Here is a 27,720-nt window from a genome sequence, read left to right on the forward strand (position 1 = left end):
CACAGGCTCGGTCACAGTAGGGATTGAACTTCTGGCCCTACTTTCTGCCCCTCCCCCCAACATCAGGATGGGGGGCGGGGTTCTTAATCGGGCTCCCAGTCTCATTCCCATCCATCGTTCCTGTTCTCGTCTTCCTTTGCAGGCTCCACACCCCCCGTCCAAGTAGAACGGAGTTTGCTGGGGGTCAGCCTTGTTCCACATTGTGCTGGCATACCCCACACGTGCGTGCACACACGCACACGCACACGCACCTTCCCGGCATAGTGCAGCACGCTGAAGTCGGCCTGGTCTCGCAGCTGCCGGGGCCGCTGGAACTTGGGGTGACTGCCCTGCTCCTGGGCTACCTTCTCCACAAAGGACTTGTCGGTGGCCTTGGGGAACCAGCACTCCTCATCCAGCAGTGCCAGAAGCCCCGGGGGGTTGGCCTGGGGGGAGGGCGGGCATAGGGGTCAGCGAGTCAGGAGCCCCCCGGCCCAGGCCTCCTCCGCCCACCCCCCCGCCCCTCCAGCAGCAGCGGCGGCGCTCACAGGTCTCTCGATGAGGTCGATGCAGGGCTGCAAGTCGAGGCCAAAGTCCAGGAAGGTCCAGGGGATGCCCTCGCGCTGGTATTCCTCCTGCTCCAGCACGAACATGGTGTGGTTGAAGAGCTGCTGCAGCTTCTCGTTGGTGTAGTTGATGCAGAGCTGCTCGAACGAATTCAGCTGCAAAGAGCGGTGGCCAGGTGAGTGGGCGGGGCTGGCCAGGTGGGCCACCGGGTGGGCGGGGCCAGACAGGTGGGAAGGGTTAGACCGAGAGTGGGGCTAGACAGTGGGGGGAGGGGTAACGGGGGGGGGGGGGCTGGGGGGGGCTAGACAGCCAGGCCAAACCCCTGCTCCGCTCAGCTTCAGTTTCAGGGATACCAGCCCTAGGCTTGTTACAGAACAAACGTTAGAGATGGGGGCCACAGAGGGGAGGGGGAGGGAACAAGGGGGGGTGACTGTGGGCATAGTGGGGGGAGAAAACGGAGTAGCTGAAGCTGGCAAAGAGAACCCTAAGGTTGGGGTGGAGGGAGGCCAAGTGAGCAGGGGGAGAGATGATGGCAAAGATATGTTGTTATGGTGGTGACGACAATGATGATGGCTACATTCATAGAGCTTTAAGGTTTGCAAAGCACTTTGCAAATATCAGTCTCATTTGAGGCAATCACTCCGGGAGGTAGGTGCTACGATTATGCCCATTTTACAAATGAGGAAACTGAGATTTGCAGAAAAGTCAAGTCACTTGCCTAGTGTTACACAGCTGGTAAGTGGCAAGATCTGAACTCAGGTCACCCTGACTCCACCGTCAGTGCCCTAACCACTGAACCATCTAGCAGCCTGATGACAACAGGAAAGTCAAAAGGAGGAGGTGGGTGGGGAAGATGGAGAAGGCCCAGAAAAGGGGGCAAGGACAGCCAAGAAGGGGGCTCAAAGGGACAATGGGGCAGAGCGGGAGGCAGCGGAAGGTCGAAGTCTCACTTGGAAGATCTCAAAGCCAGCGATGTCCAGGATGCCCAGGAAGGAGGCCCCCTGGCGAGGACTTCGGTCCAGGGCACGGTTGAGGCGCAGCACAAGCCATCTGAAGAGGCGCTCGTAGGAGGCTTTAGCCAAGGCTTCCAAAGCAAAGTCAGCCTGTGCACAAGAGAGGCCCCAGAGGGGTTAGAGGTGGGACGGAGTCAGAGGCCACAGCTGGGAGGTGACCACAGGCAAAGAGCTGTCACAGGGACGCCTGCGCTGGACAGGCCCTGGGAGGTAATTTGGACCAACTCCACCCTCCCTCCCAACCTGGGGAGGGTCCCGATCTGCCCCAGGCAGTGAGGGCAACAAAGGGAGAGGCAGGAGAGGGACAGATTGGGGGAGGGGATGATATGGGGGGTAGAGATTGGGGAGGGGAGGGGACGGAGATTGGGGGGACAGAGATGGCAAGGGGGGGATGGGACAGAGACAGAACAGAGGACGAAGCAGAAAGGAGAAAGACCGTCTCAGAGGGCATTTTGTCGGAGCCCTAATTTAAGGAATCTCCTCCCACAACTCAGTTCACAGCCTCTTTCCTTAGGCTGCCCATTCCATGACGGGACCATTCTAACTGGAGAGGAAATTCTTCCTTCTCCTGACTAGAAATTAGTCCTTCTCCTTCCTGCACCCCCCCTTCCTATCTCCCTCCCTGCCAGCTCCCAGAGTAACCCTTCTCTAGCTCTCCCCGAGGCCCCACCAGGCCATCCCCCTCCTTCTGCCCCTAGCCCAGATCAGTACCTGCTCTTTGGTCTGAGCCTTCTGCACATAGTCCCGACCAACCTTGATGCGAGGGGAGAGCAGGGCTCGGGAGAAATCCGTCACTCCCAAGCCCAGCAGACGGCAGAGTTTCTGGGCGGCTATCAGAGAGACAGGAAGGAACGGGTTACAGTCTTGAGCCCTCTTGGAGGAAAATGGATGGAGACATCGACTTCTTTATGTTTTTCTTTTTTTCCCTTTTGGGAAGTTTGGGAGCTTTTCCCCTTTTGCTCTAATTCTTCTTTCACAGCATGGCTAATGCAGAAATATGTTTAATGTGATTGTACATGTATAACCTATATCAGATTGCTTTCTGTCTTTGGGAGGGGGGAAGGAAGGGAGGGAGAAAAATTTGGAACTAGAAATCTTATAAAAACAAATGTTGAAAACTATCTCTACATGTAACTAGAAAATAATAAAATACTTTTATGATAAAAAAAAACAAGAATGAGAGAGAGAGACAAAGCTGTTCAGTCAAACTGGTGGCCCTGCCAGCCTATGTAGTCCTCTGCTCCCAGAGCCCCCCATGGCAAGGAAAGTGGGAGGTGTATCTTGCTGATGCTTCTCTGGGGTCAGGCTACTGGTCATGTAGCAATCAGTATCCTTGCTCTTTCCATTTACATTCACAGTCATTTTCTAGTTCCTCTTACTTCTCTCTTCATCAGTTCTTAGGCATTTTCCTGTGCTTTTCCAATATTCTCATATTTATAGTTTTTATGGCGCAATTATTATTAAATTAAACTCATGTGCCCCTTTGAGTTTAGCCATTTTAAAGGAAAAATCATTAAACAAACAAAGGATAGAGGATATTGCAAAAGGGAGAACAGATCTCAGTTACGGAAAACAAAAAAGCTTTTGCACAAACAAAATCAACGCAGCAGGATAGGGGCTGCTTTAGTCTGGGACAAAATGTGCATAAAATCTCTCTGATAAATGCCTGATATAGGGAATTAATACAATATAGAAGACCAAGAGTCATTCCCCGATAGGTCAAAGGATATGAAGAACTTCTCAAAAGAAGAATTGCTATTATCAACCAAAGGAAAGAGATTGCCCCAAATCACTAAGAATGAGAGAAGTCCAACTCAAAACAATTCTGGAGTTTTGCCTCACACTCAGGAAACTGGCAAAGTTGACAAAAGATGGGAGTAGCCAAAGTCAGTGGAGTTATAGAAAGACCAGAACACTAATACATAGTTGGTGGAGCTGGAAATCGGTCCAATCATTCCACAAAAACCTCCTTATGATCTGCTCTTCTCTAGCTACTTGATGATCCAGCTGTACTTGGTCCCTGAACATGACAGGCACCCCCTCCCAACCTGTCAGCCTCTGTACTAGCTGCTCCTCCAGCTCCCTTCATGTCTCAGCTCAAGGGTCACCATGTCTGCTGGTGTGTGCTCTACTCTTTATCATATGTGTTCAGATTTAGATCTGTCATCCCCCCCTCCCACCCCAGCACAGACGGGGTACCCGATAAATGCTTGTTGATGAATTTGACTCCTGAATCCTCAAGAAAGCCAAGGATAGAATGACAAGTCCCATCAATACCAAAAGATTCATAGGAGAAGGCTAAGTCTGATTCTAGCCCTACTGGAGAATAGCTAAGCAAATGGGCACGGGAGTGCGGTGGTACATTATTGTATACCTAAAGGATGACGAATATGAGGAGTTCAGAGAAACGTGGGAAAATGCATGCAAGTTGAAACAGACTGTACAAATATGCAGGGCTAGGTAAACAATCTATACAAGGACAGCAATGCAAAGAAAACAGAAAGAATAATAAAACAACTGCATGGCAGTGCCCAAGCTTCGCCCCAGACAAGCTGAGGAAATGCAGCGCCCTCTTTCACAGGAGGGGTGGGGCCAAGTGGAATGCTGCATTCATCCCTACCCTTTGACCCCCAGTGGTTAAGGCATCACTTGGCTTGGCCAGACTGTTTTTTAGGTACAAGCAAGGGAAGGTTTGCTAGGTGTCAGTGATGGGGTCCATCCAGAAACTGATGCTCTATGAAAATCAGAGAGCTCTAAAAACCTGTCCAAGGGATTGAGGCTCTTGCCACTTTGTAATGCTTGGCATTGTCCTGGGTAAAGCATTTTGTAAATATTAAAATGCTACAACAATGGAAGGTGTTTTCTTTCTCATTTATTATTCTACATTTTTATAAAGGACTTGGAGAAAGCTGTAGTTGGCCAAATGTGTGGAACACACACACCACACACTCCTAAATCTAAATGTACTTGATCAGGGATTCTTGCTACATCAGCCAGATACTGCTTGAATCCTTCAGGTGACAGGGAGCTCACTCCCCCCTAAGGGCATCCACTTTGGGATGGCAGAGTTGGAGCTATCTCATAAACCCAGACCCTCATCCCAGTCCCTGCTCCCTGGGGGTTCCCTGGGGACCCTTGCTCGCAGGCTACCTGTATTGTCTGGCATTGTCGCCTGGTCTGAATGTCGCTCTTTCTTCAGGGAGATGTTTCCAAACTGGAGAACAGCAGACACCACTCGTAACATGGCTGTGGGAGTTGGGAGAGAGAAGAGCTGAGCAGTGGTTTCTACTGGCCAGCTCCTTCCCACTTCTGTCCTGCACTGAAGGACATCCCTCTGTCCAATAAGCTGGCCTCTTGTCTCCAGGGTTGTCCCTGGTTCCCAAATCTCATCATTGATCTTCTCTCTCCTAAAGGCTCAGTTCCTACCTCCTCGCCCCCCATGGCTGGCCCCCACACCTTCCTGGGGGCCCTTCTGTGGGGCCCATCATCCTGCCCCCCATGTGTAGGCGTCCCCCTGGCTCCTGGCCCTTGCTGAGCAGGGGCTAGTATCTCCTGCAGTCACAGCACATCAAACAGATGAGAATGAAATTGAGCTCGGAAGGCCCACTGGGCTCTGCCTGACCCCAGTTCTCTGAGGTCAGCCAAGTGACAGGCCAAGCAGCCTTTAGGTGCCGCTGCCTCCCAGGTCTGACCGCACCCCCTCACTCCCCCCCATTGCCATAGACTTTGGCCCAAGACGTCCTCATCTCCCTCCTTTCCCTTCTGTTGGGTTAGGTCTTGAGGAGCCCAGACTGGAATGTCAAGTGTGCTTCCTCAGGCACCCAAGGGCCCTCTGGGTGGAGGTGGGGGAGGCGGGGAGCATTCCAAAGCACAGCCAGCCACACCCTACCCTTCAGAGGGTGGGGGATAGACAGGCATCTGTCCCGATGGTCCATCCATCCCTGGCCAGACACCACCAGCATCCAGCCTCCCCCCCACAGTCCTCTCAGTTTTGCCTGAAGCTGCTTCCCAAGGAAGCCCAAGCACTTGGGCTCAGCAGCCACCAAGGCTTATTCTGGGCCTCCGCAGGTGGGCACTGCTGCATGAAGGGCCTGGGCTGGGGCCAGGAGGGTGTCGAAGCGAAACTCCGCCTCAGTTCTGCACACCCAGCTAGCCCCAAGCCAAGACTCCCCTGGACATGAGGCCCAGGAGGGCGTGCCCCCAGCCCCTGTCTGAAGCCCATCCAGCCTGTCACCACTTGGATTCCAAGCCTCTTCTGTGCTGAGGCCCCAGGGAGCTGGCTCACCCCGTCCCCCCACTCTGGAGTTGGGGTAAACATAGATCCACATATAAGGGATGTGGGCTCCTCACTTTTATATATTTATCCCCACTGCCTCACACACAGTGAGTGCGTAATAAATGCTTGTTTCATGCTTCTGATACTGCCCCCCCCCCAGGACCAAAGAAAATAAGCCTAATTCTCCCACAAAACCCAGATGTGATCTCCCTCCCCACCCAGGCTCTTCTTCAGGCTGAATATCCTGAGCCCTTCAAATGAAACGGCCTGGAGCTCCTTCACCACCTTGTTTCACCATCCGCGTCCTCCTGCAGCCATGGTGCTAAGGACTGACTTACCCCAGGGCTGCAGATGTGGTCCGGCCACCAGAGGGGAAACATTGTCTGGGTTCTGTCTATCCTGCCTCCATTAATGCAGCTTTCAAATCATAGTAGGTGTTTTGAAGCCATTGAGACATAATTGAATTTGTGGTCCACTAAGACCTCTGGGTTTTTTTCCCCATATGATTAGCACTCTAGCTAAGCCTCTTCCATTCCCATGCTCCATACCAGCCTACTGTAACATTCATTAGTTTGTTTGGTTCATTGTCATAATTGTTTTTTATGGGAATATCACCGCAGGCTCTGCATGTGGAAACCAGCCCATTTGTAGGTGGACGGCTGAGACTTTGGTGGCAGCATGAGCCTGAAGGTCAGGAGACCCGAGGAAGAGTGGGAGGTGCAAACTAGGCAGAGAGGCCAGGGTCCTAGGGCGTGGCCGAGCGAGCACCACCTGCTGGCCTCAGTTTACCCCTCTTTGAGCCGGCTTTTCTAGTTCTAACTGAGCTGCCCTGTGGTCCTCCATGGCATTGGTCATTGTAGGCCCAGGGTGAGGGGCGGCCACGAAGCTGCCCGAATAGTGTCTGTGCCCAGTCTGGGGCAGGAGGAGCCGGGCTGGGGTTCTCTCCCTGTAATGCTTCTGTCTGAGTCAGTAGTGCAGGGCATTGTGGGAAATGTGGCCCATCTGGAGCCATCAGACTCGGTGTGACCCTGCCATGCCTCGATGGAGCTGGGCAGGCCTTGCTCCCGTCACCAGGGGCTGGATGAGTCCTCCCCCCCTCCACTCTGAGCAGCCCCTCCCAGAACATCCAGCAGGAGACGGCTGTCCCCCCATGGGGCCTAGACTAGAGAGGGCTGAGCCCCCTCCTCGCAGCCCCAGCCCACTCACAGACTATCTCCTCATGGCTAAAGCCCAGCACGCGTAGGGACTCCAGAGTCTCGTGGAAGAGCTCCCGCTCCTGGCCCGGGGATGATGCTGGCCCATTGGTGAGGAAGCGGTACTCGGAGCAGGGCTGGAGGAGGAGGTCCTCTGGGGGGGAGGGGAGAGGACCCGGAGCTTGGGGGGACGCCCACAGAAGACACTCTGGCCCAGCCTGCCCTCTCCCTGCCCCCCCCCCGGGTCCTGGGGCTTTGGAGAAAAGGAAGAAAGAAGATCAGAACTGGGGCGGGCATAGACGTGGACAGTCCAAGCTAGGAGGGGCGTGAGGGCCGAGAAGGGGGAGCTGGGGAGAGAATGGGGAATGCCCCAGAGAGGCCCCCACTCGTCAATCATCTCCCGGGGCTCTGGCCTTCCTGAGAAGGCTGCCTGGGGCCTCTGAGTACGGGGTGGGGGGCGTGGAGCCCACTGACCTTTCAGTTGCTCCCCGGCCCCCCCCAAGGAGCTGGTAGAAGATGTGGAAGCTGCACTCGTCCTTGGCTTGCCGGATGGCCCGGGACTTCTCCAGCAAGTCTAGCGGCAAGGGCAGTCAAGGAGCCAGGCCAGAATATCCCAACCTGGGTGAGCCCCGGAGCTGCTGCCCCCAGCCCCCCCACTGTCCCCCACTCCAAGCCCCCTCCCCTCTCACTCCAAACCCCTGACCCACCCTCCAAGCCCCCCCAATGTCCCCCACTCCAAGCCCCCCTCCCCTCTCACTCCAAACCCCTGACCCACCCTCCAAGCCCCCCCCACTGTCCCCCACTCCAAGCCCCCTCCCCTCTCACTCCAAACCCCTGACCCACCCTCCAAGCCCCCCCAATGTCCCCCACTCCAAGCCCCCTGCCACCCTCCCTGCTGCTGCCCCCAGCTCCAAAGATACAGGTCTCAATGTTGGCCCCCACAATGTAGCCAGCCACATCGAAGTTGATCCTGATGAATTTGCCCTGGGGGGAGAGAGGAGTCTCTCAGGCCTCTGCCTCAGGCCCCTCATCCTCAGGGAAGGCCCACGTTGCTAGCCCCAGGAGGCCCAGCTGAAGCCCCCACCCTTAGTGACTCCCCAGGGCCTGCTGCCTCCTCCCAGGGACATGAGCGTCCCGTCAGCCTGGCCCCGGCTCCCCAGGGGGCTCAGAAACCCCACACCTCCCGCCCATCGGGGCACCCAAAGCTCACAAAGCGAGAGGAGTTGTCATTCTTGACCGTCTTGGCGTTCCCAAAGGCCTCCAAGATGGGGTTGGCTTGGAGCAGCTGCCGTTCTAGCTCACCCTGGGGGGGCCGAGAGAGAAGGGTCAACTGGCAGGCCAGAGCAGGGCTGGGAGAGGGACGCAGGCCAGGGCCCAGTGCCCTGTGGGAGGCAGGATGGGCAGAGGGAGTCTGCTACTCACATAGGCCACCATGTTGGCAGGGGGCTGGGGATTTCACAGGAAAGCAGGACACAGACCCGGCACACAGCAACACAGGACACGGACCAGGACACGGCACATGGAACACAGGACAGACACGTGGGAGCCCCCCGAGGTTAGTCCCTTGAGCCCCAGGTCCCACGGGCAGCTTCCCCCTCTTCAGCCTGGCATTCAAGGCTTCTAACTGGCCTGTCCTGGGCATCTTTCTCAGAGCCCTCATCCCAGAATCTCCTCAAGGCCCCATTTCTCAGTCTCAGGTTGATCATTTGTGTCCGAGTCCCCTACAGGGCAGAGGCACTGCCTTTGGGGATGCCCAGTCCGGCTCCTCTCACTCCCTGCTCTTTACAGTGGGTGCTGCAAAGCTCACCCCCCATCTTACAAAGGAGGAAACCAGAGGAGTTACAGGACTTCCTCGAGGTCACAGAGAGCATTCCTTCCCCTCCCAGGAGCCTGGAAATGACCCACTGAACAGGTGAAGGGTGTGAGTGCCCTGGCTGAGGAGGCCAGAGGTCAGAAGAGGCCCAAATCTGGGCAAGTCCCTGGCTCGGGCCTGGCTGCTCCCCCCTGCCCCAACCTTGGTTCTGTGGACCTCCCCTGTCTCAGCTCTGTGGGACCCCTCTTGGCTCTTGGGCTGTGGCCTTCCCCCCTTGGTTCTTGGGCCTCCCTCGGCTCTGTGGGGTCCCCCCTTGGCTCTGTGGGGTCCCCCCTAGGCTTTGTGGGGTCCCCCACTAGGCTCTGTGGGCCCCCCTCGGCTCTGTGCCCCCCCCAGGCTCTGTGGGCCGAGCCTCCTGGGCACAGTGAGGGCTGAAGCTGTGTTCACTTTCAGACTGGGCTCTCTGGGAGAGGGACAAGGAGAGAAGGTGGCGGGGGCGGGGGAGGGGTGTGTGTAAAGATAAGGGGAAACACCAACAAGAGCCCTTAAGGCCCTGATGGGACAAAAGCCCCTCTGGCCCCCCAGGCTCAGCCCCTGGGAGCCAGGTGATGGGTGTGGCCATTTCTGACCTGGCCGGGCTCACCACGAGGGCTCAGGGAGCCTCTTCCCCTCATTGGGCCTCAGTGGCCCCATCTGGCCCCCTCGGGCAGATGAAAGGAGGGTGAGAGGAGAGTGGACAAAGGGCCCCCAAGGGAGAGTCCAGGAGGGAAGTGTCTGGAGGCAGGGCCCAGGTTACTGGCCCAAGCATCAGGAAGGAGACGGAGGGATGGGAGGAAAGGATGAAGGAAGCTGAGGGGGCTCAGGCCTGGCTCTCCGGGCCTGTGGGGGTTGGAGCAGAGAAGGCTGGGGAAGACGGGCAGCCGCCGGGCAGCTGGGAGGGACTCACCTGGGCACCCTGCTCCCGCCGGCCCTTTGGGGACGAGGCCACGTGAGCCAGGTACTGAATGACTTTCTTGGTGTTTTCTGTCTTGCCGGCCCCAGACTCACCCCTGAGGGAAAGGCAGCAGGGGGAAGTCAGCCGGCCCCCCTCCCTACTCCCCAGCCATCCCGCCTCCTTTAGCGTGTGGGGGGGTGCTCACTCACGTGCAGAGGATGGACTGATCTTCCCGATCTGGAAGGGACAGAAACAGAGGCCACTGAGACTACAGGTGGCTGACGCCCCCCCCTTGAACCCAGCTCTGAGGAGACCCGGGACCTGAGCCCAGCCTGCCAAGGGACCGCGGGCAAGCCTCTGCCCTGCCCCGGGCCTCAGTCTCTCCCTCTGTGAAGTTGGGATGGAGAGAATGAGCCTGAAGCTTCCCCCCCACCCCCAGCTCTCAGGTCCTGTCCTCCATGGCTGTGGGGCTGCAACCTGGGGGAGGGCAGGCCAGGGGCACAGAGGCTTGCGGGAGGGGGGCGCACCAGGGGCCCCGGGCAGACCACCGGGCCTGGCACGGACTGCCCTGGGGGCTCCCTGAGGCCTCAGGCGCTGGGCCCGGCCCATGCTCCCTGTGCCTGCTCAGCCCAAGGGCCCAGATGCTTTGCTCTGGATACAAAGTCAATACTTGCTCGTTGCAAACAATGTCAAATGAAAACTCTGCCTGGTGTGGGGAGGGTCTTTATACCTCCTCCAGAGCCCAGGGGGGGGGGGTATGCCCACGTGGCTACCCTGCCCCTGAGGAGGGAGCCCCCTAGCAGGAAGGCTTATGGGAGTGGGTCCCAGAGGCCATGCAGTCTCCTCTGTCATGTGCACACACACGTGCACACACCCATGTTTACACACAATGCATGCACAAATACTCATGCACATATGTGCACACTGTGCACTCGCATGCATACACATGTACACAGCATGCACACATGCAAACACTCATGCACATATGCACTCACACAATGCACATGTGCACATGTGCAAATACACATGTAAATACACATGATCACTCATGCACATGTGTACACACTCAAGCACACTCGTGCCTGTGCACATATCACACATGAACAATCATGCACACATGTATACACACTCACACACAATGTACACATGCACGCACATACAAACACTCATGTACACATTCACATACACACGTACACACACTCGTGCACACATGTATACACACTCACACACACTGTACACAATCACTCATACACACATACTCATGTACATGCACACAATATACACATGTGCACACATACACACATTCATGTACACATTCACATACATACGTGCACACACTCATGCACACATGTATACACACTCATGCACACTCACACACATATATGTCCCTTCCTCTTTGGGACAGCTCAGATTGTCAGGCTCCCTGGGGAGTTTCTCTGTGCCCCCCTGCTCCCACTGGTCCTGGGGCGGCCCTCAGGCTGGTAGAACAAGGGTGTTCTAGATACCCACAGAAATGTCCTGTTCCCCAGGGTGCGGCCTATTGCCAGAGGACTCTCAGGCCAGGGCCATCCCTCCCTGGCCTCCCAGTGCGTGTCCATCCACAGAGATGGCCCACAGAAGCCACACACAGAAGGAGGAACCCTGGGCATGTGGGGGCCCCGCCAGGCTCCCTGGGGTGGGGGATGGCCCTTCCCTCCCCCTGACCTTGCAACATGCTGCGGTAGGCCCCCTCAGTGACCGCGTACACATGGGGTGGGACCTCGTGCCGCTTCTTGCCCCGGTACATCTCCACAATGGCTTCCGTGTAGATGGGCAGCTGCTTGTAAGGATTGATGACCACACAGAAAAGGCCCGAGTATGTCTGTGGGGAGGGAGGATGGTCACAGAGGCTCCCGCTCCCCAGGCTCCTGCCCAACACCTCCCCCGGCCCCCGAGGCCTGGACACCAGAGTCATCCTGGACTCAGCCTGAGGCATTGACCTGCCTGGGCCTCAGTTTCCCCTCGTCCTTGGCTCAGATGATTCCCAAGGGCACTGGGAGACCTTGGTCAAGACCCCTCAGTTTCCTCATCCATAAAACAGAGGTGACTGAGACAGGATGACTGAGGAAAGGAGGGAGAGGCACATATCAGGGGCTTACTAAATGCTTGTCCAATGTGTGAATGGGTACACAGCTGAGCCAGGAATCTGGCTGGTGTTGATTAGTGACATGACACGGGCAAAGGGCCTGGCAAACCCATCCGACGGAGAGGACAGGCCGCAGGACCCAGAGAGCACCCCCCCCAAGGCACTGGGGGCCAGTGGGGGCAGGGGGAGGAGGAGGAAGGGGGAGCGATGGGGAGGCGGAAGAGAAGAGAGAAAGGGAAGAAAGCACAGCCCCCAAGACCACTCCCTCCCTCTTTGGTGAAGGAGATGAAGGGGAGGGGGGTGCGGGTGCCAAGGGGGCAGCGACCATGGCTGAGGAGAGGAAGGAGAGGGAGGAGCAAGGGGAAGGGAGGAAGGAGGGGGAGGACAGGGAGGGGGAAGAGGTGGAGAGGAGGATTAGGGGGAGGAGGAAGAGGAGGAGGGGGAAGGGAGGAAGGAGGGGGAGGAAGGCATGATGGGGAGACCTGGAGGGAGGCCGAGGCTTCTAACAGAGCCGAGTAACCGGTCGGGTGGGTGAGCGGCCCCACCCTGGCCCTGGCAGGGAGACAAATCTCAGTATCCTCTATTCTTGCCGACCCCCCCCCCCCAACCTCTCAACGCTTCTGTAGGGTGGAGCTGCCCACCCACATTCCCAGGCCAGGTAGATCATGCCTGGTGGCGCCACCGTGAGGGTGCCCCCCCAAGCCCCAGGCCTGGTTAGCGCTGGGCTGGGGCCTGCCCATCTCCCTGCAAAGTCGTCGCCAGATGGACCCGGGGCAGCGACGTTGCCTGCTTACTACATCTGACAGAGGGAGAAACTGAGGCCCATGGGGGCGGGGCGGGGGCCAGCCATCACCTCCTGCCTCAGGCGACTCTTCCTCCTTCCCCGCCCAGCGGCTCCCAGGCCACACCCAAGGAAGCAGCAGGAACCTGAGCCTGGCAGGGGACGAAGGGCAGGCAGGGAGGGCCTCGCCCTGCATCAGGGGAGGCCTGAGTCGGGGTGGGGGCAGAGCTGGGCTCAAGGTCCCGGCTCCATCAGCTTTAGGGCCAGAAGGGAGCGCAGGACTCCAACTTCCTTATTGCCTGGACGGGGAAGCTGAGGCTGGAGGGGCCAGGGGGCCCAAACCCAAGTCCCTTCCCTGGTAGATAGGCCTCAGGTCTCGTGCAAGCAGTGGCTGGGTGCGAGCTGCCGCTGCTGGTCACTCAAGGCTCCCCCTTAGATCGCTGCCCGCTGGCATGAGGGGATTGGGTGGGGGGTCTGGTCCAGCTCTGACAGGTGGGCACTGGCTCCAGGAGCACTGATGTGGCTGGCAGGGATGAGCCATGAGTGCCTCTGCATCTCTTCTTCTTCCCCACTTTGGGCCCCTCTTGGGGAGGGTGGGTCAGCCCTTGTCTCAAAGAAGCCCACCTAGGCAGGCCCCATTTTGCAGAGACACAGACTGAAGCCCTGGGGGATCAGGGGCCTCCTGGAAAGAGGCAGGGCCGTGGCAGTGGCACCAGAGCATGGAGGGCCCTGGCAGCGGATGGAGAGAGGAAGACGGGACCCAGGAGCAGGGGCCGTCTGGCTGTAAGAGCCTGCTCCCAGGGGTGGGGGTGAGCTTTGGCCAGACTGGGGAGACAGAGAATCCCAGGTGGAGAAAGAAGGGAGCCCCCGGAGCCCCCCAAGGCCCAAAGCTTGGGTCAGACTCCCCCTTCTCCCCTGCCTCGCCCTACTCTCTGAGGGGCCTCAGGAGTCTCTCTGCTCACCCCCTCACTGGACAGGAGGGGAAACCGAGGCCCAGAGTAGGGAATTCTGGGAGTGGCCCAAGGTGACAGAGGGCAGAACCAGGCAGAGAGAGTGAGGGGGACTAGAGGACGGCCCAGGAGGTCTGGGGCTTGGGCATGGCAGGGCAGGACCAGGGGAGCTGCCCGGCTGCATCTCTGGTCCCCACAGAGCAGGCGGCATCTGCTCCCCCGCGCTGGGGCGGGGCAGGACTTACGTAGATGAGGCCCGAGTAGTATCTCTCCCGCAGGTTGTGGAGGACGGAGGCCTCATTGAGGCATGTCAGATCCGCCATGTCCTCGGCCTTGCTGAACTTGGGGGGGTTCATGCGCTGCACCTGGTCCCTGGGCAGCCGCAGCCGGCGCCCGCTCTCGGCCAACTCCACCTCCACCTCCTCGGGGCCCTCATCCCGCAGGGCGGCCGCCTCGAACCCGTGCAGCTCCGAGGGTACCCACACCAGGCGCCGGGCGGCCCACTCCACAGGGGGTGTGCCCACACTGCTGCCCGGCCCCGGGCCGGAGCGAGGGGTGAACAGGAAAGGCTGGGCCGCCTCGGGCACGGGGCCCGCCGTCTTTCGGACGGTGCTAGCCGCTGCCATGATCTGTTGGGGAGAGGGGCCTGTGAGGAGCCGAGCTCCAGCCCCCACAGCTCAGAAGCACCCCCGCCCCAGGGCACACTGAGGGGCAGGGCCTTGATCACGGTCAAGGAGCAGGCGGCAGGGACCAAAGGACCCCAGGAGACAGAATGAGGCCGCCAAGGGAGCTCTTTCACCTTCCCAAAGGGGAGACCAGGCCCCAGGAGAGGACGGGGACTGACCACCAGGACAGTGCCATGGGAAGCTCGGGCCAGCTGGGCGGTTTTAGGGCCCTCAGCTTCCTCGTTTCCCTTCTTTGACATAGAGCCGCCCCCGCAGTGGTGAGATGGGGGCCCACTGTGACCCTGACACCTCCAGACTCCCTCCAGAGGCTGTGGCCCATCTCAGCTCTGCCCTCCGCACCCTCCCCCCAATTCTACACACCTGCTCTCTGACTTCCAGCTGGCCTCCCTCGCCCCAGAGCATGGGTGCCGCCGTTCAGTCCTGGTCCTCGACAGGGCCTTGACCCCACCCCTGATGCCCCAATGCTCTCCCACACAGGCTGCAGGACCACCCTCGGACACCAGCGATCATCCTCCCCTCAGAGGTGGGTCCCCGAGTGCCAAAGTCACGTTCCCCATTTTTGTGGGCTCCTGCCCCTCACTGCTGTCCCCATCCTGACTCTGCCTGGGCCCCTCTCCCCAGGTTGCTCTCAGCCCCGTCTTCCCCTCTTCTCCCCACCTTCCATACCCACCTTTCTCAATTCCTCCATCTGTCCATCCCTCCTGACTCCACACCTCCAGCCCTCACCCCTTCCATCCTTCCCCCATCACTGGCCTCCTGCCGGGGCTCCCGGGTTGGGGGGGGGCCCAGACTCTGCCCTCCGCCGCCCTGGCCTCCCAGGGCTTACCTGAGTGTCCCTCTGGGCCCCGCTCAGCCCGCTCCTCCTGGCCTCCATTCTGGAACCTTAGTCCCCCACACCCCAGGTGAGCAGAACACACCTCAGGGCTCAGGGCCTTTGACCAGGAAGACTTTGATTTTCCTCGGGATGTGGCCTCCTCCCCCGGCCCCCAGCCTCACCTAGTGCCCCCTGCTCAGGAGACATCTGAGCAGGAGGGCGGAAGGGACCGCCCGCCCCACCTGCTTTCACAGGTGCCTGGAGCGTGGGCCTCGCCCCTGTCAGACCTTATTACTTGTTACTCAGGTCACTGGGCAAAGGGCGGGGGTGCACTTTCGGTTAGGCAGGTACAGGAGGCATCAAAGCCTCTCCCCATGAGCCCCTAGTCCCCAGGACTCAGCTCCCCCTGATTCATATATGCAGCCCCCTTCCTGACCCCGCCAGGGTGGTTCCCTCCTCCCTCAGGGACCCAGGAGTCCTGAGCCTCTACCCCCTCAGGCTCAGGTATTCAGCCCCTTGTCTGACTTAGCCCCATAACGCTCGGTTCCTGTTTCCTCAGGGAGCCCCAAGATCACAGGAGTTTGAGCTACAAGGGGGCTTCAAGCTACCCTCAACTCCCAAGGTAGACGAGTCAGGCTCCAAACCCAGACCCTCCAGCCATTCCCCTCCCCCCACTCCCAGCATAGGCCCCTCAGCCCAGCCTCCCTCAGGGCCTGCTGACAGGAGCAGGGGGAGGGGAGCAAGGCCGGTGGCCCAGAGAAGGCTCAGGCAGGCGTGCCCCGCCCTGCCCTGGCGCTCCCAGCCCTGCCCGCATGAGCAGGTGCCCAGACTTAAGCCAGCCTGGCCCAAGCCTCGCCCCTGCAGAGTTGAGTACTGCCGGCTTGTCACTGGGCAGGGGTTGAGTCAGGCCTGGGAAGACTCCGGCATCTGGCCAGCCAATGGCTGCTGCCCCTCCGGCCGGCTCCCCCGTTGCCCAGAGCCCTTCCTCTTCCCGGCTCTCGGCCACTGCTGCCGCCTTTCCAGACTCAGCCATGAAGGCTAACAGTCCTGGAGTCCTCTGAGAGCCAGACAGTCAGCCATGCCCATCCCCAGCATTTCCCCCAGCACACACGGACACACACAGACATATACCTAGACTACATATCACACAGAGGTACAGACACACACACACACCCCATCCACACATCGATGTACCACACACTACACATAGATACACACAGACATACCTACATACTACACACACACACACACACACCGATGTACCACACACCACACACCACACATAGATACACACAGACATACCTACATATTACACACATACACACACACACCATCCACACATCGATGTACCACACACCACACATAGATACACACAGACATACCTACATACTACACACACACACACACACATACACCATCCACACATCGATGTACCACACACCACACATAGATACACACAGACATACCTACATACTACACACACACACACACACACACACACCTAGACTACACACCACACAGAGGTACAGACACACACACACTACACAGACACGTACAGAGACACTCCCCCCCCCCCCCCACACACACACAAACACTTCTGCTCAAAGACAGGCACTCAGTCCTCCCCTCAGGGACTATCTGCCTCCTCTCCTGAATGCAGCATAGGAAGGCCTGATGGAGGGTCGGCTCCCCCTGGCTCCACCCAGCTTACAAGGGGACTGGAGTGAGCAGCAGTCCTGGGCCCATCAGAACTTGTGTGTGGTGAGCACGGGGGTGGATCCTGGGCTAGGGAGGTGAGAGTGCAGGGTCCAGGCCCTCAGCAGCCATGGTCTTCCTGCATCCCTTTGCCTCTCTCCCATTCAGACCAAGGCCTAGACCCCTCAGAGGGCTGGACACTCAATGCACAGGCCCCTTGAAGACCCCAGCACATGCCCCCATCCAGGCCCTTGCCATGTGCCCATCCCCTTCAGAACCCCAGACTCTCAGCTCAACATGCCCCTCTCCCTGAGAGATGCTGTCTCCCATCCCCCCAGCTCCAAGGTCCCAAAGAGCCAGCTTGTCCCACTGCCCACCCACTCTGTTCCCCTCCCCTGAGCCCTAAGGAGGCAGTACAGGGAGGAAAGGAGGCAGGCTCCTGGCTTGGGGGTCCAGGAATAGTCCTAGGGGGTGGGGGGATGGCCTGGGCTAGGTCATGGATTGACATTCTGATGCCAGCCTACGTTGGCAGACCAGGGAAGGACTCCGCCCCCCCCACCCCAGTCCTTCTGGGAAGCCAGGTATCAGGCTCTGGCTTCCACTTCTCCACTTGGGGAACTAACTAGGCCTTGACTCTCCCTCTGCCCAGACCTCATCCTGAGGCCCCCAGGCTCCCCACAAAATGCTGCCACTTCAACCCTTTGGCACAAGGTTCTCAGACATTCGGTACTCCACTGCCCAACCTACCTGCCCTGAGAGTCAGGGGGCCATAGGGTGCTTAGCCCGGGAGTATCTGGTTGAGGGTCTGACAAAAAGGGGGGACAGAAGGGAAGGAGGGGGCCACGGGCAAAAGAGAGAGGGGAAGGGATAACTGGGGACTGGGGGAGGGGGAGACTTGGCACAGGGGATAGAGCTACTGGGTTGTGTGTGTGTGTGTGTGTGTGTGTGTGTGTGTGTGTGTGTGTGTGTGTGTGTGTGTGTGTGTGTGGTGGGGCATCATCTGGCATGAGCAAAGGGGAGGGGGAGGGGGGTTGAGTCCTCTCTTGAGGTGGATGAGCTCAGCAGGTAGGGATCATGTCCTGTGGCAGGTGGGCTTAGTCAGTCAGGGAGGGGAGGGAATTACTTGGAGCACTAGAGGTTTCCCTGGGGGGAGAAGGGGATTATTTGGGGATCACCTGGCCCACTGGTGGGTTACCTGGGGAAGCAGGTGATTATTTGAATCACTCTATGGGTTGCCTAGACTACCTGGAGCAGGGCTGGGGGACCAGACACATCAGGGTATGGAGCGTGACCTGGTGCAACTGCAGGTTAATCTCTATTACTTGGGGAGGGGAGTCGTGGGGGGAGTTGCCTGGCAGAACAGATGACTTGGCATACTTGGGGGTTACCTGGGAGAACAGGGGATTACCTGGGGGGCCTGAGGGATTGCCTAGCAATGGGGGGGGTTACTTGCTACTTGCAGTAGCAGGAAATTACTTGGTGTATCTGGGGGTTATATGGAGGTGCAAAATATTGTTTGCAGCAGGGGTGGTTACCTGGCACACTTGGGGTTACCTGGGGAACAGGGTCTAACTTGGCTCACCTGGAGGATTGCCTGACACACCAGAGGGGCTTCCTGGGGGGGTCCCTAGGGGAGCAGACCATAACCAAGAGAGAGGGCTTTGGAGGAGTAGGGGATCATCTGGAGCACCTAGAGGGGGTACTCACTGAGGGAAGGAGAGGGGAATAGGGATCGCCTGGGCGGCTCCCAGGAGAGCAGATGATTACCCGGGTTACCTGGGGGAGTCAGCTGGGGCTCTGGGATCACCTGGCACACCTGGGGATCACCTGGGGGAGCAGGGGATCTCCTGGGGTGGGAGGAAAAGCAGGAGATCACCTGGCATACCTGAGGCTCCCAGGGGAGCCGATCACCTGGCACACCTGCGGGATCACCTGGGAGCTTGGGGGAGCAGAGGATCACCTGGGGGCTGGGGGGGGGGAGCAGGAGATAACCTGGCATAGCTGGGAGGTCTCGGAGGAGGGGAATTGGAGAATCACCTGGCGCGCCTAGGGGGGGTCACCTGGGGAGCTGGGGGGGGCAGGGATCATCTTGGGGGTCTCCAGGGGGAAGGGAAAGCAGGGCATCACCTGGCACGCACCTGGCAGGATTGCCCAGCTGGGGGGGCTTCCTTACCTGGGGGGCGGGTTACCTGGAGCCCAGGAGGAGGGGAGCAGAGAGATAGCCCAGGTGCGGCAGCGACCTCCTGCCGGGCTGGGCAGACGTGACGTCACGACGGGCGTGACCACACCTGCCGGGGGTGGGGCCGGGCGCTTACGGCCTTATAAGGGGATGAGGCAGGTGAGGCAGGTGTGCGGGGGCGGGGCCAGGTCCCGGAGGCCAGCTCCCTGCCGCGGGGCACCGGCTGTGGGTTCGGGGGCCTGCCTCGGCCGCCCGTCCCTGCCTGTCCCCTACTGTCCCCTCCTGTCCGGCTCCGGCTCGGGCTCAGGCCTGGGCGCAGGGAGGGGCGGGGGCGCGAGGAACAAGTCTCCCCCAATCAGCGGCCCCCGACCAGGCGGTCTCGCCAATCAGAGGCGGGAGGCGGGGGTCGGGCCGGCCCGCAGCCAATGGGAAGTTCTCGAAGGGCTCGGGCCGTGGGAAAGCCTGGGGGGCGGGGCAGAGGGCGCAGGGGTGGGGCCAGGCCGCGGACGGGCAGCGTCTCCCGCCAATGGGTGTGCTCGGGGGCGGCTCCCCCTCCCCCTCGGGGTCAGGCTCAATGGACCGCTTTGTGCGAGAAATGAATGGGGAGCATTGTGGCTGTCCGAGGCGGGGACGTCGGGCTCCCTGCGGGACTGGAGGCTAGAAGATCAGGACCCCGGGGTCCCTGCGGAGCTGGGGTCTGGAGGACCAGGACCCCGAGGTCCCTGCGGGGCTGGGGGTTGGAGAATCAGGATGGAGAGGAGTTGGGGTGCTGGGATCCAAGGGGGAGGCTTGGGGAACAATTGGCCTGAGCCGCCTGCCAGTCAGAATCCCCCTAACGACACCGGGCCAGGCCTAGATTCTTGGGTCCCTCGAGGTATCGGTTGCTTGGTCCTTGAGGAACTAGGGAGACGATAGGGACAGCTCAGCTGTCAGCCCCATTGACTGACCTCTGGCACTTTTGCCCGGAGGGGGTTGCTTGGCCCTCCCCCAGGTCTCTCTTTCCTGGCCTCTTCCCTTCCCCTCATTTAACAACCACCCTCGACATGGCTCCCACCTACCTACCTGAGGGTTGCAGACCCAGGACCTGAAGGGAACTTGGAGACCGGGTAGCGCAATGACCCTACTTTACAGAAAAAGGATTGAGACCATGAGAGATTTAGGGACTGGTTGAGTGTGCCCAGGTAGTACGACAGGCAGGATTTGAACCCAGGGCCCCAGTTCTCTCCCTCTGTCCTGTACATCCCTTTCCTTCACATGACCTTCATCGAATCAAACTGGTCTTCTTACTCGTCTCAGACTTTGTCCCACCTCCAAGCCTTGACTCCTCCATCCTCTCAGTACCCTCCTTCCTGACCTCTGCTGGTCCCAGGGGGTGGTCCCCTGAATCTGTGCTCCTGCCAGCCAGCTGGAGCTGACCAGCTTAAACACCATCTATGACTCCCCAGGCCTGGGTCCTTCCTCCATCTCTTATAGCCTGGGACCAAAACCAAACCCTCCTGGGGATCAACCTCTGGCAGGAGAGGTTGATCCCTGGACAGCCAATATACCCTGTAGTCCAGTCTACAGCCTGACATTCCTCAACACCTTCCCCACTTGGCCAGACTTGGTGGGGCTCCAGCTGACCTTGGGATCCAGGGTCACCTCCTGGGCACAGCAATTCAAAGAGCAGGAGCTTGGGGGAGGTGCACTCTAGTAGCGCCATTGAGAGGCTGGCTAAGGAGTGAAGGAGAGAAGAGGAGAAGGGAGGAAAGAGGGAAGAAAAGGAGGGAAAAGGAGGAGGAAGGGGAGGAGAGAAGAGGGGTCAGGGGAGAGGAAGGGAGGGGAGAGAGGAGAGGAGAAGAGGAGAAGGAAAGGCAAAGGAAGAATGCACAGGACAGAGCCTTGGGGGAGATCCAGGTTTAAGGGGTAGGGAAAGGAGGAGGAGCCAGTGAATAAGGCTGGAAAAGGGGAGGCTATAAGAAAGAACCAGGAGAAATTCGAGCCTTGGAAGCCAAGGAGCTCAGTCTAGTGAGAGACAAGGGAAGAGGGATCAGGATGGAGCGTTGTGAGTTGTGGGGCGGGGAAGGGGGGGGGTGAGAATAGGCTGAGGAGCCACTGATAGCAGAGAAGTAAGGGAGGAGATCAAGAACAGAGTGGAGACCATAGTCCCAGAGGGAAAGGGTCAACAGAAGGGATTTTTAGGAAAAGGAAAAAATGAATGTGTTCACTGATTGAGGGAAAGGAGTTGGTCAGTTGGTCAACACTTATTAGGCACTTACTATGTACCAGGCACTGTGCTAAGCTCTGTGGATACAAAAAGAGGCAAAAGACAAGAAGCTCACTGTCTAATGGGGGAGACAGCAAACCAATATATACAAACAAGCTCTATCCCGGATAAACAGGAAACAGCTAAGGTAGGGAGGAATTCCTGTAGGAGGGGCATTTTAGTTGGAAACGGAGGAGGGAGAGTGCTCCAGGTATAGAGAACAGTCAGAGAGCATGTTCAGTGCAAGATGGAGGGTCTTGTTTGGGGAACACCCAGGAGGCCATGTCACTGGATGGACGAATAAAATGTGGCCAGTGAGGTGTCAGAGACAGGACAGGTATGGGGCGGGGCTAGGTTATGAAGGGCTTAGAGCATTTGAAGGAAGGTAAAGAGAAGGTCTAAGTGGATAGTTTGAGGTCTCAAGAGAGACCAGAAAGGATGAGATGTATACAGGCAGGTAAGACAAGTAGGAGGGCTGGCCTTAGCAAGACTAAGTGGGCACTAAGAGTTCCCGAGTCTTGGAGGAGGGAGCTCACTGTGGAGAGAGTCCTGAGGCTCTGCCCCTATTCAGCAAGCTGTAGGGGGAGGTATTTGTGGCATTAGGGGTGGCTCAAATCCCATAAAGGCTGTGTGTATCTACACACAATAAAGGCGGGATTTGGAACAGCTGCTCTACCTAAACAGGGTTTGGTCCCTGTACCTTTCCCCTGCAGGGAATTTGTATGGGAGACTAACAGAATCCTGGAGTTTAGCAAACCAACAGGGAGGGGGTTGTCAAACCAAGACAACTCTCAGTGGTTTGTTGGAAGGACAGCCCCTAAAATTATGCTGGATGGGTATAGGTTTTACAATCAGACAGTTCAGTAAGGAGTTACAAGGACTTTCTAACCCCAGCTTAGAGGCTTGGGCTTATGACAAAGGCCCTCCTCTGAGCAGAAAGGTAAAGAAATGAACTTGAAGCTTTCATGCACTACTTAGATCACTAGCCATGCTGTATTCCTAGAGCTTGGTCCCTATCACAGTCAAGGCTCTCAGAACTGACAGTCTTCTTGTGGGGGGAGAAAAATGAACCCAGGCTTTTTCTGTCACCAAATAAGTTTGTATGAGAGGGCCCTGCCTATCTAAAAGAGCTGTTGAGGCAGCTAGGTGGTGCAGGGTGTGGAGCACTGAACATGGAAAAACCTGAGTTAAAATCCTACTGTAGACATTTGCTAACTCTGTCACTCTCGGCAAGTTATTCACCTCTCTCACTCAGTTTCCTAATCTGTTAAATGGGAATAGTAACATCACTCACTTCACAAGTTTTCTGTGAGACTCAAATGAAGCCACATGAATAGGAAATCATTAACAGAGGGAAGGTACTGAAATTAAGAGGGATGGGAGAAGGCTTCCTGGAGGAGGTGGGATTTTAGTTGGGACTTAAAGGAACTCAGAAAGGTCAGTAATTAAAGCGCAGGAGAGGGATCTTTCCAGACATGGGGGACAGCCAGAGAAAATGCCTGGCACTGAGATGGAGGGTCTTGTTGTTGGAACAGCCTGGATGCCTGTATCACTGAATTGGAGTACGTGGAAGGGTTTCAGGTGTAGCAAACAGGCTATTGCAATAACTCGGGCGTGGAGGTGATGAGGGCCTGCATCCAGCTTGGGGGCAGTGTCAGAAGAGAGAAGGGGGCATAACTGAGAGATGCTGTAGAGATGAAGTCAACAGACCTTGGCAATCAGCTTGGATATGGGGCACAAGAGGTAATGAGGAGTCCAGAATGACTCCTTGGTTGTAGCCTTGACAGACTGGGGGGGATGGTGTTCTGCTCTACAGTAGCAGGGAATGATTGCTACTCTCTTGCCATAATGCCTTGCTTTAAACTAATTGTGTCACCTAACTGACTGAAAAATAAGCTCATTGATTGGGGCTCATGAGCTATGCTTCTGAGTGGATAACAGCATCATAGATTTGGAACAGGGAGGGACCTCAAGGTCATCTCATTTTTCATGAGAAACTAAAGCCAACAAAGGTTAAGTAATTCACACAAGGTTACAGAACTAGTAAATGTCTGGGATCAGATCTGAGCCCAGGTTTTCACGACTCCAAATCCCACACTATGTCTTTCTGCCTCGTGGTTGTGGACCCACAGAGTACCCTGAACCCTGGGGCAGCTTGCTTGAGTGAAGCCACTCTTTCAGCTTGGGGGTGCCCCCAGGTGCTACATAATTCTTTCCTCACAACTCCTGGAAGGGAGATCTTCACAGGTGGTCTCAAAGAAAAGCCTGAATGACCACTTGGCCAGGATGTTTCAGAGAGGACGTTTGTTCAAGTCCAACTTGGTCTCCATACCTCTGAGGTCCTGGTCGGCTCTCAAATCAGGGGATCCCGAGAGAGGCTGGTCACTAGAGTGAGAAGTGGACAAGACAAGGTGAGAAGAACGAAAAAAAAGAATCTCTTGGATAGTATCCCAAGAAGTGGTTCACCTGAAGACCCTCAGAGATGGGGAAGTCGGTGTCTACTGAGATAGTCCATTCCACTTAGGGGCAGCTAGGTGGCTCAGTGGATAGAGCACCAGCCCTGGATTCAGGAGGACCTGAGTTCAAATCCAGCCTCAGACACTTGACGCTTACTAGCTGTGTGACCCTGGGCAAGTCACTTAACCCTCATTGCCCCACCAAAAAATAAGACAAGGTGAGAAGTGGGCAAGGAAGAGGACAAAGACTGGCCAGCTGTGGTGGCCAGGAGGAGGTTGTCTCTGGCCTCTGGGATAGCCAGTCGCTGAAGGCAGAGCAGTTGCTGAGGAGGACGAGGGAACTAGTGTGGAGTGGAGTTCTAGAAGCCCCTTGTGTGAAGTCACAGGAATCTGCCTCGAGCTGCTCATGGACCTCCTGCTGCTTCAGCTCCTCATGGGTCTGGGCTTTGGGCTGGGGCTGCTGCCTGGCGCTCTCGCCTGCCTGCAGTGTGAGGCCCCTTTTCGCCAGGCCCTGGCCAAGGCCCGAGTGCGCCTCGTGGCCCACAACTTCCGTACTGAGCGGCTGCGAGCCCGAGCTCAGGCCTTGCTTCTGGGCATGGAAGGAGAATTCTTCGCCAACTATGCCACCAGAGCTTATATGGGGAGAGTGGGTATGGGGGAGACAGAAGGGCGTGGTTTTGGATGGCATTGGTTGAGGGGGCTGGCAGCTGGAGGACAGACATGTGGGGGGAGGGGCTGTCCTCCTTCGCCTGGGTGATGGTCCCCACTCTCGCCCTTAGGACTTGGCCAGCTCTCTCCAGTGGTGGCTCTAGCCCAGAAGAAGATTCAGGAAGTTCAAGAGACATACCTAACGGGTGAGACCATGGCTGAAGGGGAGAGGGACCTGGATGGGCCATGCGAGACTTCGGTGGGAGGAGTCTGTCACAGGCAGGCAGGACAGCTGGACTCCAGTTCTGGTCTGTACCTATGAGCCAGGTGACTGGGCAAGACCCTTCCTCTCTCTGGGCCTCAGCTGTCTCCTGAGGAAGGTGACTTCTAAGGACCCTTCCTGGGCTGACATGATGGTGTGATAAAGGAGGCACCAATTCTGAAGGGTCTGACCCCTCTGGGCACATCTCCAAGTCAGTGCTGGGAGGTGGGAAAGATGAAGGGGGAGGGTGTGGACCACATTTCCCCACAAATCTTGCCTCCCAGATGGACCACTGCTGGACAAGTTGGTGAAAGTACGGGGGGAGCTGATGAAGTCGTTGAAGAGGGCCCTTAAAGAACACCAGCAAAAAGGTCTCCCATGGGCTCCCCTCAACCCCACCATGTCCAAATGCCCTCCCTGCCTCCTCCCCTCCATCCTCAGCTCCTCCCCATCCTTCCCACCCTCCATGAATCAGGATGGGATGGCAGACGACATTCCTGATGCAGAGTCCCCGCTATCCCTAACCCTTGCTGGAAGAAGAGCCGTGCCCTCCCAGGCAGCCCCATGCTTGAAGGACAGCTCAGGCCTCAGGCTGCCTCTTTGAATCTTCCTTTGGCCCAGACTCTCACCCCAAGGACCACACACCGCAGAGAGAATCCCTCCCCGATCAGATAATTGGAGGTGGCTTCCTGGGACCTTCTCTCCAGGCTAACCCTTCCATCTCTCCATGCTCTTGCGGTCCTTCCCTGCCCTAGGGGTGCTCTTCAACTTGTCAATGCCCTTCCTGAATGGGTGCCCACACCTCCCCCAACTTCCCCTCTCTAGCAACTCTAGGAGCGACTCATCTTCTGTTCTCTCGTAGCTTGTGACCCCAACGCTTGCCGTGAGTCCTTCCCTTGACTTTCCTTGCCTGAGCCATCCCCGTCAGATTTTCTGGGTGTTCCTCCCTCATATCTTGTCCGGTCCGTCGTCCACTTCCCTTCCCTGGGAGCCCATTTTGTTCCTCAAGCCCCCCTAAGCCTGAATTTCCCACCCTATCCCCCCCTCACTCTACTCTCCTCCCCCTGAAGCTGACACATGGTGCTGAAGCCTTTATAGGGAAAAAGGTGAGTGTGAGGGCCAGTGGGTGGGTCTGCTCCTCATTCCACCTGAATATCTCTCTTCTCTTTCTGTAGTGCCTTTCACCGGTCCTCTTCCTTTGCTCTTTCCCTTTTCTCTTTCTTCCATCACCCTCAATCATTCTCTTCTCACCCCTCTGCCCTTTCCTTTCATCCTGCCTCTATCCAACTCTCCACATCTTTCCTACTCATTATCTCCCAGTAGCCCCCTCATTACTCCACGCCCTCTCCATCCATTCTCTGCCTCCCCTCCCCAGCTGCTTTGGTCTCTACCTTCGTTGTTGTCCCATTCCCAGATGTCTATCTATGTCTCCCCTTAGAGTTGACAATTCCTGTTTTCCTTGTCCCTCTCTCTCCCATTTTTTTCTGTCTCCTCCTAAGGAAGCAGAAAATAGTTACTGCCACTCTACTTTTCCATTCTCCCCTTTATCTCCAATTTCCTTTCACTATTCTACCTTTGCATCTCCCTTTCTCTTTCTGCCTCATGCCTTTCCCTTCCTTTCTTTCTAGTCCTGATCTCTCTCTCTCTCTCCTTCCTCTCTCCTCCCCCATCCCTTACTTCCTCTTTTCACATCTTTTGTCTGTCTCCTCCTTTTGTCAACAGTTTCCACCCTTGTCTTGTTCTTTCCTTCTGTCTTCGACTTTGCTCGGTCTCCCCCAGCTATTTGTCTTGACCTATGTACCTTCCTTAACTTTATATCTTTTGTGTCTCTCCAGCTCTTCCTCCTCCTCACTATCGACCTTTTCCCGGAGCCTTCTGTCTCTAGCTCCCTGTCTTCTTTCTGAATGTCCAGCTCTGCAAATTCCTCTCAGCCTCCCCCACTCTACTCCCATCTTCCTTGCTCCTTCTATCTCCCCTTCTCATTGGCACCATTTCCCTGCTGTCTACCTCTCTGGGCCTTGCTCTGGCTTCTTTCAGTTCTCTCTCCTTTGCTCTCTCAGACTTTGTCTGGCTGTCTCCATGCCCCACATCCTAGCCTCCCCTTCTTTTCTTCTTTCACTTCCTGTGTCTCTGTCAATATCTGTTCCCTTTCATCTTTTCCAGACCACATGGGCTCCCAGGTCCTTGACTGTCTTCACTGTTACCGTGTCTATGCAAGATGTCTGAATCCAACACTATGCTTTGGTGAGGAGGAGGTCCCCTCAGAGGACAGGGTGACCCCTGGGGATGGGAGTGGGATTGATGAGTAAGAGGTAAATCCAATTGGGGGACAGGGCAGGGAGACCCAAATATAGAAGTGTGGACAGAAGAGATCCTGAGACAGTAACAGTGCACAATGAGACAAGACCCAGATGTAGACAGGATGCGCACAGATGTAGACAGCATGGGAACAGATGTAGACAGGATGCACACAAATATACATCCTCCTACTGCCTTTTCTTACACTCCTTATTTGGGATTCCTCCACCATCAGCGGACCGTCAGCCTCGCCTTGCTCTTCAATATGAACTCCAGGGAATTCTGGTGAGGGATAGGATCAGGAAAGCCAGGATCATGGTGGCATGTCTGGCACTCATCACTTTTGGGGTTCTTGCAGTCTCGTAAGTTTTTCTACTTCCTACCAACCCTACCTTTCTTACCGTGGCATACCCTGGTCATTCCTCAGACTAGCAGGGGAAAAAAATCTTCCTGTACAGTCCTGGCGAAGTCACTTTCGATTTCTAGGTTTTACCTACCTAGAAACATGATGGGATCCAACCCATAGTGATCTCTAAGGTCCCTCCTAGTGCTAGCAATGTGTAATTCAAGTTTTTGTGCACCTCTGAGGAGCTCTGTGTCTGCAGCTCTCTCCTCCATCTCTCTCTGTCTCCCCCTCCTTTCTCCCTCCCTCCCTCCCTCTCCATGTCTTCTCTCCCTTTTTTGTCTTTCACTCTGGTTCTTTCTCTATGCTTTCTTTTATTTCTTTCTCCTCCATCTCTCCCTATTCGCTCTCTTCCTCCCTCCCTCTCTATTTTTTTAACCTCCCTCTCTCTTAAGTTTCTCCC

The 27,720-nt window shown here is 57.0% G+C and overlaps 2 protein-coding genes across 2 annotated transcripts in view; one reads left to right on the forward strand and one right to left on the reverse strand.

Annotated features, from left to right (window-relative positions):
- MYH14 (myosin heavy chain 14) overlaps nucleotides 1-15,254 on the reverse strand; it is a 36,896-nt gene extending 21,642 nt beyond the window's left edge. Inside the window, 16 exon segments of the mRNA XM_043992323.1 lie at nucleotides 252-425; nucleotides 528-701; nucleotides 1,497-1,649; nucleotides 2,271-2,389; nucleotides 4,710-4,805; nucleotides 7,042-7,182; nucleotides 7,503-7,530; nucleotides 7,532-7,602; nucleotides 7,949-8,012; nucleotides 8,239-8,331; nucleotides 8,451-8,474; nucleotides 9,788-9,890; nucleotides 9,985-10,012; nucleotides 11,480-11,636; nucleotides 13,877-14,260; nucleotides 15,144-15,254. Coding sequence (XP_043848258.1) covers nucleotides 252-425; nucleotides 528-701; nucleotides 1,497-1,649; nucleotides 2,271-2,389; nucleotides 4,710-4,805; nucleotides 7,042-7,182; nucleotides 7,503-7,530; nucleotides 7,532-7,602; nucleotides 7,949-8,012; nucleotides 8,239-8,331; nucleotides 8,451-8,474; nucleotides 9,788-9,890; nucleotides 9,985-10,012; nucleotides 11,480-11,636; nucleotides 13,877-14,260; nucleotides 15,144-15,191 — 1,857 coding nt within the window. The 5' untranslated portion in view covers nucleotides 15,192-15,254.
- An 8,858-nt stretch (nucleotides 15,255-24,112) lies between these two features.
- IZUMO2 (IZUMO family member 2) lies at nucleotides 24,113-26,925 on the forward strand. Its single transcript, XM_043994083.1, has 4 exons — nucleotides 24,113-24,356; nucleotides 24,486-24,560; nucleotides 24,901-24,987; nucleotides 26,780-26,925. The coding sequence occupies exons 1-4, from the start codon at nucleotides 24,113-24,115 to the stop codon at nucleotides 26,923-26,925; spliced, it is 552 nt and encodes a 183-aa protein (XP_043850018.1).
- Nucleotides 26,926-27,720: the final 795 nt, after the last annotated feature.

The sequence above is a fragment of the Dromiciops gliroides genome, chromosome 3 (assembly GCF_019393635.1).
Source record: "Dromiciops gliroides isolate mDroGli1 chromosome 3, mDroGli1.pri, whole genome shotgun sequence".
NCBI classification, from domain to species: Eukaryota; Metazoa; Chordata; class Mammalia; order Microbiotheria; family Microbiotheriidae; genus Dromiciops; species Dromiciops gliroides.